This window comes from Rana temporaria, unplaced genomic scaffold (assembly GCF_905171775.1).
Source record: "Rana temporaria unplaced genomic scaffold, aRanTem1.1, whole genome shotgun sequence".
Taxonomy (NCBI): domain Eukaryota; kingdom Metazoa; phylum Chordata; class Amphibia; order Anura; family Ranidae; genus Rana; species Rana temporaria.
In genome coordinates this window covers 1-12,522 of record NW_024404508.1, presented here as the reverse complement: position 1 = coordinate 12,522, position 12,522 = coordinate 1, and the positions used below count along the sequence as shown (strand labels likewise).

The window sequence follows — 12,522 nt, the reverse complement described above, 5'->3', positions numbered from 1 at the left end:
TCCGCCCACAAAAGAACCCACACAAAAGGAGATCCACCCCTAAGGAGACAAAAAGAACAGACCCAAGAGGAACTCCGCCCCTGAGGAGACAGAAGGGACAGCCCCAAGAGGAGCTCCACCCCTGAGGAGACAGAAGGGACAGCCCCAAGAGGAGCTCCACCCCTGAGGAGACAAAAAGGAGGAGCTCTGCCCCTGATGAGCCAGAAGGAACAGCCCCAAGAAAAACTCTGCCCCTGAGGAGACAGAAGGGACAGCCCAGTAGAGGAGCTCCGCCCCTGAGGAGACAGAAGGGACAGCCCAGTAGAGGAGCTCCGCCCCTGAGGAGACAGAAGGGACAGCCCAGTAGAGGAGCTCCACCCCTGAGGAAACAGAAGGGACAGCCCCAAGAGGAGCTCTGCCCCTGAGGAGACAGAAGGGACAGCCCAGAAGAGGAGCTCCGCCCCTGAGGAGACAGAAGGGACAGCCCCCACAGTGCTAGGACTGTTGGCAAGTAATAAAAAACACATTTATAAAACAAAGAAGAAAACAAAGTGGTGTTCAGGACATAAAGGTCACATGTACTCCACAGCGGGCGGTGCTCTTGTGGTAGAAGTATGTACATGGGAGTACAGTTTATTTTCTGGTTGGTATAAGGCTAGACAAGGTGCTAAAGTGGTCTGTTCTACAGACTGCAGGTCTGCAATATTCCCATTGTACTTTTATTGATCCACCTGAAAAGCCGGAGCTTGTTGTGCCTCTGGGGTGTAATGGGTTAAGCATTGCAGCATGTAGTCCCAGCCTTACCTTCAGGAGAACTTTAAATAAGAAGAATAGAAATAATAATAATCTATGAGAGAGAAAAAGAGGGGGGGCTGGCAGGAAACCCCTCAATGCCGAGCTCTGCAGAGCCTCCACAGGTGAGGCTTTGGTATTTACGATGCAGGAATGCATGCTGGGAAACGTTACGGATCAACAGGTAACAGTGACTGCTGCAGGGCCATTGCAAATAATAAATGTCTATAAAAGTGACTGTTCATACAGTGCAGAAATCCTCCGAGCGCCTCCTAGTGGCACATCCTGAACCGCTCTAGGCACTTGGAACTGAAAAACATGCTATTTTTTTCCACCCTACGATACGGCCGCCTCCCCCCAGCCCCCGCCCCCCCCACCTTCCTCCCGCCTCCCCATGTATAATTCTCCCAACCGGCGACCTAAAGTGTCCTACCCAGAATTCCCTTGCTGAGGACTGCCAGATATACCCCCCCTTGGGGCAGAAGCGTCCCGGAGAAGATGCACAAAGGGGAAGGCGCTTCGGCTTCCTGTCCCTAGCCTACAGCCGGCCCTTTACCTTCCAATAAGTGGAGCACATGCTTCATTCAGGTTCAAACATACAAATCTCCCTCTATAAGCAGAGTCAGCAGCGCGGCGCACGTTACAGACAGCGGGAACCCCAGAGACGGGCCGCCTCCTGACTCTCCATCCACAGAAACCCATTATAAGCATTCGTGGGGGAGAGACCCCAAAGATGTCAGCCACTTCCTGTACTTGAGGGGTTAATCAGGTGGAATAAAATCAAGGCAAGCTTCCCATAAGGGGCGTGTAACACTTGAGACAAGCGAGGAGGCCCGCCCCTTTCCACGACGAAACCTACAGTATCCGCTGTGTCAGAGCAGCCATAAGTCCGTTATACATGGTTATTATTTGGTCATTTACACGGTGTAATTGTTTGCTTGATAGGCGGGTCAGGCTTCGTTCTCCGCGGGGGCGGAGTTTGTTAATACAGCGTCAGGCTGGCGGGTCATTCTGTCCAGTTCCTCCTGGACGTTGGTCAGTACCGGCTTCTGTCCTGGAGGAGAGACACACAGTCAGCGGCCAAAATCTGCGCTTTTCTTTTACAATATAAACCGAAAGACCTTCCGCTATAAAACATATCCAATAAAAAATAATCAATCTGGATTCTTCTACATATTTATGATAAAGAAAATCCCAATAAGTGTTTATTGATTGGTTGGTGTGACAATGATATCATCATCTCCATACTATGGGGTCCCGGCCATGAATCATTGGTCAGGATTGGCTCACAAACTCCCGCTGTGTACAGAGTGGGTGTGCATGCGTGCGTCCTAAACCCAAAAGTAGACCGCGACGTGGGGTTTGTAGGCAGGAACGTGGGGTTTGTAGGCGGTGACATACGGGGGACGCGGGGTTTGTAGGCGGGGACGTGGGGTTTGTAGGCGGGGACGTACGGGGGACGCGGGGTTTGTCTGTGTGGCCGCCCGTCTGCAGTACATTGTGGGCGGGCCATCCGTGGTAAAACAAGCGTATTACACCAGCATTGTGCTCATGGGCCCCAGAGATCCCCTCCATACCCGTACCTGGCTTCTTTGCCGAATTCTGCGCAGGACTCGACCCCCCCGGGCTCCCTCCCGGTGATCCCGTCTTTTTACTCAGCAGGCTATTGAAGAAACTGGCCAAGACACCTTCACTGGCCGCTGCATCTGGAAAAAGAAACATTAATATTATATTATACAAGAAAACAGAATAAGAATATCTGGAATCTACCTGAACCCCCAAACCCCCCCCCCCCCATCCTCCTCCCTCAAAGTAGAACTTAAAGTGATTGTAAAGGCAGAAGATGCATTCTATGCATTAAAGTCATTGTAAAGTCTATATATTTTTTTTTTAAATAACAAACATGTCATACTTCCCTCCTCTATGCAGTTGGTTTTGCACAGAGCAGCCCCGTTCCCCCTCTTCTCTGGTCCCTTTTTGCTGCTCCTGGCTCCTCCCTCCTATTGAGTGCCCCCACAGTCAGCAGCTTCCTATGGGGGAACTGGAGCCGAGTCACATCTCTGTGTGTCCATTCAGACACGGACCCCTAACCTGGCCCTGCCCTCTCTCTCCCCTGATTGATGGACAGCCACGGGTGCCAATGGCGCCGCTGCTGTATCTCAGCCAATCAGAAGGAGAGTCCTGGATGGCTTAGACATTCGTGAACATCGCTGGAGAGAGAGGGGGCTCAAGTAAGTATTGGGGGGGGGGGGGGTTTCTTTTAATGCACAAAACGCCTCTTCTGACTTTACAACTCCATCTATGTGCAGCAGCCCCCCCCCCCCCCCTCATACTTACCTGAGCCCCCTCTAAATCTGCCTCTAAGGGCCCATTCACACCACATGCAGCGGCACAGCCCGCCCCCAATCCAGGTCACCATTCTCGGGGGACCGCAGTTCACACCACATGCAGCGGCACAGCCCGTCCCCAATCCAGGTCACCATTCTCGGGGGACCGCAGTTCACACCACATGCAGCGGCACAGCCCGCCCCCAATCCAGGTCACCATTCTCGGGGGACCGCAGTTCACACTACTGCGGCAAAGTGAAAGAAAAGTACAGCAAACATTTTACTGCAATGGAATGTAAATAAAAGCCCAGAGAAGATGGGAGTGACCCCAAAAGAAATGCGAGCCGAGGACAAAATGTGCATCATAAAACACGCGTGTCAAACACACGTTACTGCGCATGGAAAAACACGCAGAAAATGTGCGATGTGCAGAAAATCCACGACTCTTACTATTGGGATCTGGTTTCTTGACGGCTGCCATGGGTGACGAGTTGGGCACGGCGGTGGAACCGGTGCGGCCCGGAGTCCGGGGGGATCCTGTGGGAGCTCTCGCCGGCGATTCCTGGAAAACACCAAAAAACACGACATTAGGTAATGTTCTCTTCTCATGTGTCTAATATCAGAGTACAGGGGGGGGGGGAGGGGTCAATAAACCAAAGTCCTCCAATGACAGGCAGGGAATATTTGAAGTGCATCAAAGCTGAAACTTTTATTTTTTAACATTTTGGAACAAGTTGTGTAGGGTTAAACCCTTTGCCACATTTAAGTTTCTTTTGCCATGTGTCCCCCAATTTGGGAGATTTCCCCGCACTTCCTGCTCTGTAGACACAACAGGAAGTGAGGGAAATCCTCTCCGAGACGCTCGTCACTGGAAGGCGTGTCCCCATAGAAAATCTTCCAATCACAGACAGCAATAAAAATGAGGCCGGGGTTCTCTCTCCTCACCGATATCCCCCAAACACTTTACACCGGAAGGCGGGTCGACCCCCAACTAAGCTTACATCTCCCCCCACCCCCGCTCTAAGAATCACGGGACGCCATTGTACAGCATGGGATCACTATCCCGGGGCAAGAGATGTTCACATAACAGGCAGGCTGGTCTACAGAAACACATTTATCCCAATAATAAAAATCTCACATTTTGTAACATTAGAAGAAGTAATATCCATTGAAGAATTCCTCCAGACAAAATATCTGGCAGCAAAAAGTTCAACACTTCCCATCCGGCCAACAAGCATGTTTTCTGTGTCCCCTTTAGAGAGATTTCCCGGCACTTCCTGTCCTGACAGAGCGAGGAACAAAATAACATCTCGCCGGGTAGTGAGGGAAAAGTCTGATTGTTTCCTGGAGCCTCACATGCAAGATTATATGTGGCCCTTTGGAGCCATTAGGGGACACATCTGGGGCCCCCTTTACCTTGCAAGTTGACAACCACTGACCTACACCATCAGGAACTGATCTGAAGACCCGCTACTGACAGGTTCTCTTTAAGGCAGAGCAGCATTGAGGGTCCGGAATATTCTCATACTCACCGAGGCTCTTGTTGGGGTGGCCGGCTGCTTCGCCAGGTAAGACTGCCAATGAAAGAATGAAAACAATTAGAAGTCTTAAATCAAATGTCCCCAATGCCCACCTGTCCCGCCCCCAATGCCCACCTGTCCCGCCCCCAATGTTCGCCTGTCTGCCCCCCCAATGCCCGTCTGTCTGTCTGCACACCCCCAATGCCCGCCTGTCTGTCTGTCTGCACACCCCCCCAATGCTCGCCTGTCTGTCTGCACACCCCCCCAATGCCCGCCTGTCTGTCTGTCTGCACACCCCCCCAATGCTCGCCTGTCTGTCTGCACACCCCCCCAATGCCCGCCTGTCCCGCCCATAATAACCGCCTGTCCCGCCCCCAATAACCGCCTGTCCCGCCCCCCCAATGCCTGCCTGTCCCACCCCCCCAATGCCCGACTGTCTGCACAACCCCCAATGCCTGCCTGTCCAATGCCCGCCTGTCTGCACACCCCCCCAATGCCCGCCTGTCTGTCTGCACACCCCCCCAATGCCCGCCTGTCTGCACACCCCCCCAATGCCCGCCTGTCTGCACACCCCCCCAATGCCTGCCTGTCTGTCTGTCTGCACACCCCCCCAATGCTCGCCTGTCTGTCTGCACACCCCCCCAATGCTCGCCTGTCTGTCTGCACACCCCCCCAATGCCTGTCCCGCCCATAATAACCGCCTGTCCCGCCCCCAATAACCGCCTGTCCCGCCCCCCCAATGCCTGCCTGTCCCGCCCCCCCAATGCCCGCCTGTCTGCACAACCCCCAATGCCTGCCTGTCCAATGCCCGCCTGTCTGCACACCCCCCAATGCCCGCCTGTCTGTCTGCACACCCCCCCCATGCCCGCCTGTCTGCACACCCCCCCAATGCCCGCCTGTCTGCACACCCCCCCAATGCCCGCCTGTCTGCACACCCCCCCAATGCCCGCCTGTCTGCACACCCCCCCCAATGCCCGCCTGTCCAATGCTCGCCTGTCTGCACACCCCCCCAATGCCCACCTGTCTGCACACCCCCAATGCCCGCCTGTCTGTCTGCACACCCCCCAATGCCCGCCTGTCTGTCTGCACACCCCCCCAATGCTCGCCTGTCTGTCTGCACACCCCCCCAATGCCCGCCTGTCCCGCCCATAATAACCGCCTGTCCCGCCCCCAATAACCGCCTGTCCCGCCCCCCCAATGCCCGCCTGTCTGCACAACCCCCAATGCCTGCCTGTCCAATGCCCGCCTGTCTGCACACCCCCCAATGCCCGCCTGTCTGTCTGCACACCCCCCCAATGCCCGCCTGTCTGCACACCCCCCCAACGCCCGCCTGTCTGCACACCCCCCCAATGCCCGCCTGTCTGCACACCCCCCCAATGCCCGCCTGTCTGCACACCCCCCCAATGCCCGCCTGTCCGCACACCCCCCCAATGCCCGCCTGTCCAATGCCCGCCTGTCTGCACACCCCCCAAAGCCCGCCTGTCTGCACACCCCCCCAATGCCCGCCTGTCTGCACACCCCCCCCAATGCCCGCCTGTCTGTTTGCACACCCCCCCAATGCCCGCCTGTCTGCACACCCCCCCAATGCCCGCCTGTCCAATGCCCGCCTGTCTGCACACCCCCCAAAGCCCGCCTGTCTGCACACCCCCCCAATGCCCGCCTGTCTGCACACCCCCCCCAATGCCCGCCTGTCTGCACACCCCCCCCAATGCCCGCCTGTCTGTTTGCACACCCCAATGCCCGCCTGTCTGTTTGCACACCCCACCAATGCCCGCCTGTCTGCACACTCCCAATGCCCGCCTGTCTGCACACCCCCCAATGCCCGCTTTGGTTAATTTCCATCACTTCGGATCATTTTAAACTCAGTCACCATAAAAATAAAAATAAAGAAGACCCCCCCCCCCCCTGTGGAGAGAGAACGGACGCACCTGCTGCTTCATTAGGAAGACCTGCTCATCTTCTGCTGCCACCTCCTTATCATGGACCAGCTAATCAGAGAAGAGAAGACGACACAAACAGGTTAGGTGGGCGTTTCCTGAAATATATAAACCCCTCCCCCCTACAGACCTCCAACTGCGGCATTTCCACCACATCCCTCACAGGCGATCACTTACCTTTCTAATAGGCGGCTTTACAATGAAGTCTTCAAAGGCATCTTCAGGTTTGATGCTGGAAAAGTTCTCATGCAAAATTCCAATTTTCTTCTCATTGTCCCAACCAGCAGGACTGCAAGAAAGACAGACAATGAGAACCAACGTCCTCTACTGAGCAGCTGATAGACCCGCTGTGCTACACAACCCGGGGCCCGGCTCTGCTACACCAACCAGACCCCGGGGCCCGGCTGTGCTACACCAACCAGACCCCGGGGCCCGGCTGTGCTACACCAACCAGACCCCGGGGCCCGGCTGTGCTACACCAACCAGAACCCGGGACCCGGCTGTGCTACACCAACCAGACCCCGGGGCCCGGCTGTGCTACACCAACCAGACCCCGGCTGTGCTACACCAACCAGACCCCGGCTGTGCTACACCAACCAGACCCCGGCTGTGCTACACCAACCAGACCCCGGGGCCCGGCTGTGCTACACCAACCAGACCCCGGCTGTGCTACACCAACCAGACCCCGGCTGTGCTACACCAACCAGACCCCGGGGCCCGGCTGTGCTACACCAACCACGACCCGGGGCCCGGCTGTGCTACACCAACCAGCAGGACTGCAAGAAAGAAAGACAATGCCAACCAACGTCCTCTACTGAGCAGCTGATAGACCCGCTGTGCTACACAACCCGGGGCCCGGCTGTGCTACACCAACCAGCCCCCGGGGCCCGGCTGTGCTACACCAACCACGACCCGGGGCCCGGCTGTGCTACACCAACCAGACCCCGGGACCCGGCTGTGCTACACCAACCAGACCCCGGGGCCCGGCTGTGCTACACCAACCAGACCCCGGGGCCCGGCTGTGCTACACCAACCACGACCCGGGGCCCGGCTGTGCTACACCAACCAGACCCCGGGACCCGGCTGTGCTACACCAACCAGACCCCGGCTGTGCTACACCAACCAGACCCCGGGGCCCGGCTGTGCTACACCAACCACGACCCGGGGCCCGGCTGTGCTACACCAACCACGACCCGGGGCCCGGCTGTGCTACACCAACCAGACCCCGGGACCCGGCTGTGCTACACCAACCAGACCCCGGGGCACGGCTGTGCTACACCAACCAGACCCCGGGGCCCGGCTGTGCTACACCAACCAGACCCCGGGGCCCGGCTGTGCTACACCAACCAGACCCCGGGGCCCGGCTGTGCTACACCAACCACGACCCGGGGCCCGGCTGTGCTACACCAACCAGACCCCGGGCCCCGGCTGTGCTACACCAACCAGACCCCGGGGCCCGGCTGTGCTACACCAACCAGACCCCGGGGCCCGGCTGTGCTACACCAACCAGACCCCGGGGCCCGGCTGTGCTACACCAACCAGACCCCGGGGCCCGGCTGTGCTACACCAACCAGACCCCGGGACCCGGCTGTGCTACACCAACCACGACCCGGGGCCCGGCTGTGCTACACCAACCAGACCCTGGGGCCCGGCTGTGCTACACCAACCACGACCCGGGGCCCGGCTGTGCTACACCAACCAGCAGGACTGCAAGAAAGAAAGACAATGACAACCAACGTCCTCTACTGAGCACCTGACAGACCCGCTGTGCTACACAACCCGGGACTGAGAGTATGCAATGCTTTACAGGCCTCAGGTGTATAAAAAAACAAATGCAAATTTTTTTACCTGCAAAAAAAAAAAATATATATATATATATATATATTTTTTTTTTTTTCAAGAGATTAACTTTTCTTTTAGGACCTGCCGCCATTCTATTCATTTATCCTCCTCTGTATACACAATGTATATACACAACGCACACATTGTATATACACAACGCACACAATGTATATACACAACGCACACATTGTATATACACAACGCACACAATGTATATACACAACGCACACAATGTATATACACAACGCACACAATGTATATACACAACGCACACAATGTATATACACAACGCACACAATGTATATACACAACGCACACAATTCAGGAAGTCTGGGTGGAATAAAGAATGACTTACATGAAGACGGCGTCCTTCTCCACCACCAGCGCCGGAGTACTGAAGAGAAATCCGTACATTTTATGGACGATGTATTTGTACAGCAAGTCCAGATTTTTCTCTTCTTTCACAGAAGAATATATTAAGGCCGCGCCGTCTGTCACAAACATTGAGGAGAAATCCAGAGAAGAGGATGGAGAATACCGATATCCACACATACATGCTGGGAAAAAGTATTTACCCCCTCCTGATTAGATTTTTGTTTTGCATATTTGTCACACTTGGGGTAATCACAAGCATTGGGTACACATGGCAGGGTGTCTGTAGAGAGGGTACATCTGTGAGGCTTCTCGCTGAGGGCGCACAGCGGGCCGCGCCGGCGGTTGCCAACGCTTCCTGGAACGCACAGGGAGCCATGGGATGATGTCACTTCCGGGATGTTATGGACCAATAGTGACGTCCCGGACGTGACATAATCCCCTCGCTCCCTGTGCGTTCCAGATCCAGGAAGCGTTGGCAACCAGCGGCGCGGCCCGCTCTGCGCCATCAGCAAGAAGCCTCACATATGTACCCTCTCCACAGATAACCTGCCATGTGTACCCAATGCTTGTGATTACTTTGCGCGTGCAAGACGCTTACCGCGACTTGTTCATTCCCCGACTTAGTTGGGGTAGGCGGTACACTTTGGTGGGGGTGGGTCAGCCATGCCCTGTGACCTTTGACCTCTGGGAACCCGCCTTATGACCTTTGACCTCTAGGGGAGGTCCCTGTTCCAATTCCTAGCCTTATTCTCCAATGGGAAACCCCTAACCCTACCGATATTCATTTGTGCAATAAATGTCCTCTTATACTACACTTAGATTGGTGCCTCTGCTTTATCCCCAGAAGATGCTTCTTACTTTCCAATGGGCTGCGTCTCCAGACGCTATAACATGTCATGGACTTACACCCCTCTGTGGGGCAATCCTCGATTGCCACTATTCCGGATCCAGTACTCTGGGCACGGTTTGAAATGAAAACACTGGGGGACACAGTGTCCAATGGTGGACTTCTTCCCTTTGATGATCTCAAGCGGACCCGTAACCTGCCCAATCGTATGGGATTTCGGTACCTACAACTGAGACACGCATTCCAGGCCCAATTCCCACGGAGTGTTAGGTTGAAAGCGACTGCGGTGGAGACCTTGCTGAGGGCCTCGGACACGAGGGGCACTCTATCTGCCCTCTACTCCATCCTTGAGGGACTAGACACCTCGAAAGTTTCCCAGCTGTTCTCGGCATGGCAGGCGGATATTCCGGCGCTGACCGATGACCACTGGGAAGAGGGCATCCAGTAATTTTTCCATTATTGATATCAGCTAGAGACCGTCTCATGCAGCTGAAATTTCTACATAGTGTCTACTACTCCCCTGAAAGATTAGCTCGTATATACCCCGACAGACAGACGGCATGTCATAGATGCAGTGCCGAGGTTGGTACCTTTTTTCATGTGGTGTGGTCATGCCCGCAACTGAGACCTTTCTGGATGGGGGTGGTGGAGACAATAAACTCCATCGGTGCCCCTATTGTTGGGTAACTGTGATATACGTTGGAGGCCCCGCAATCCAAGAAGCTTTTTGTATTTTACGCTGCATTCTATGCTAGGAAAGCTATTCTGCAACAATGGAACAAGCCCCTCCCCCCTAAGGTCCAACAATGGCAGTCCTCGATAGACTTGGCATTGCCGTTATAAATATAAAATATTATAAATAAATATATAAAATAAATAAATGTATAAATATATATAAATATGTTATAAATATAAAAGCTAACGCAACAAGCTCTGGGCGGCGTGGGTCCGTGAACGCAGGGTGCCTCTGGATTAGGACTCGGAACCAGGTGATGCGAGAAATCTTGTATGAATAGCTGTTATTCATATGGCCTATTGATGGTGGCTCCTAACTGAAGGAGAAGTGAGACTCCTCTTTTCCCCTCTCCCCCAGGAGGACAGGGGCCTCTCCTTTTTGTTTCTGACCTTCCAGCATGATCCGGTGTGCGCCCGGATTGGAAGAACTTTCTCCCCTGATTGCTTTATTGTAATTTGCTGAAATTCTCACTGAACCTAGCTGATCCATGTAAGGATGTTACGATTGTAGCGCCGTTTTCTTTTTCTGTCTAAATACTTGAATAAACTTTTTTCATGGACTTTTATTGGTCAATTTTAATTTTTGTGACCATTATTATCCCCTTCTGATGTCCAACAAGCTGGCATGACAACACTCAGCGGCTTATCTATGTGGAATGGGCTGCAATGCACAGCAGGACATGCAGCAGAGGAAGGAATGGGTCACACCTCAACGCATGGCGGGTTTTGTGCCGCCTGCAGGGCGGGTACAGGCTGTATTGTAGATTGGAGGGCCCTAGAAAGGGGCCCAATGTAAGTTCTGTGCATTACCACAACACAGAGCTCTGCAGGAGGCCTCAGGACTTTATGGGCCCTTCTCTTCATTTATAAAGCCCGGAAATCTCAGCTTGACAGGCCAGACCCGCAAAAATGCAGAACCTCTTATTTTCCTTGGCAGCCCCCCCCTCCCCCCCATTTCTTCATTCACCCCCCCAGGAGGGAGGATAGGAATCCCCGTGACACAGAGGAGACTCTACACCCCCCCCCATCTCACAGCACTGGGCCAATGATTGGCTAATAACCCGAACCAACAATACGAGGAGTTTATTTTCTCTCCCATTATCCTAACATGGCAGTGAAGGAGGAGCTTAGATCCAAGACCGAACCCACCTGAGCGATCCTGCCAGGAAGCGGTCACTGTACTGGGCCAATCATAAGGGGGCCAATCAAGAATTACGGCATCGCTCCTCCCCCCTTCTAAGTATTCAGAAATTAATTATATTCAGGCACAAAATAAAATGAAGGTGGGGGGAGGGGCTGAACTCTAAAGGGGTAAGCGATCCAATCACAAAGCTGGATGTAATAAAGCGGTTTGTTCCGTCACTTGTCATTGGAAAGGATACACTGCAGGCAGAACCTCCGGATGTGAGATTGGATGAAGTCGAAGTGTTCCTCTCTGTAGTCGTGTTCCTTTTCCAGAACGCTGACCGCGTCACACTGCGAGAGGACGAGATAAAGTCACAGTCACCACCTCTTCCCGCATCTTATTATCACATTTCATTGGGCGAGATTCATGGACTGATCACCACGGGCAGCACAGTGCAACACAGACAGAATACATCTCTGCCGGAGCTATATACAGTATACAGCGCTGTGTTCCTGCAGTGGGATGGAAACTTCCCATACTACTCCTGGAACAAAACTGATTGGCTGAGGCAGAGAGGCGGGCAGATGACTTCATAAAATATGAATCTCCATGTGAATGGCTGAGCAGTGCAATTTCATTACAGCCATGTGAAGCTCCACGTTTCCTCACACAGGACTCATCGGCATGCAGGCAGTCCCTTCTATATCTATTGGGTATCAGAGGCGGCATGGACACAGCCACTGCTCCCAATTTTACACACATGGTGGGTGCGTGTCCCTGAACGCCCACAACCACATGGATGTCCAATAGGGAGCAGCGCACGCGTCCATGCAGCCACTGACACAAATGGGACTTCCTGGAGGCGGATGCACGCAACACGTCATGAATAAGGCTAGTTTGGCTGAAACGCGTTGACATTTCTGGCTGTCATTGGTCACAAAGGATTGCAGAGCGTACACCGGAGTGCCGGCTTTTGTTTGTACGGTGTGAACGCACAGAAGGTCTGTTCATCCCGCGTGGGCAAACGCGGTCCTTCACACGG

General features: G+C 54.1%; 1 protein-coding gene across 1 annotated transcript; it reads right to left on the bottom strand.

Moving 5' to 3' along the window:
• Positions 1 to 1,158: 1,158 nt before the first annotated feature.
• Positions 1,159 to 11,848, bottom strand: LOC120922022 (cytoplasmic dynein 1 light intermediate chain 2-like; the record flags this gene model as incomplete). The annotated part of the gene is made up of 8 exons (XM_040334557.1): positions 1,159 to 1,825; positions 2,355 to 2,477; positions 3,549 to 3,660; positions 4,631 to 4,672; positions 6,547 to 6,606; positions 6,733 to 6,844; positions 8,753 to 8,888; positions 11,737 to 11,848. Coding segments are annotated over 8 exons (801 nt in total), but the record flags the coding sequence as incomplete, so codon positions are not given.
• Positions 11,849 to 12,522: the final 674 nt, after the last annotated feature.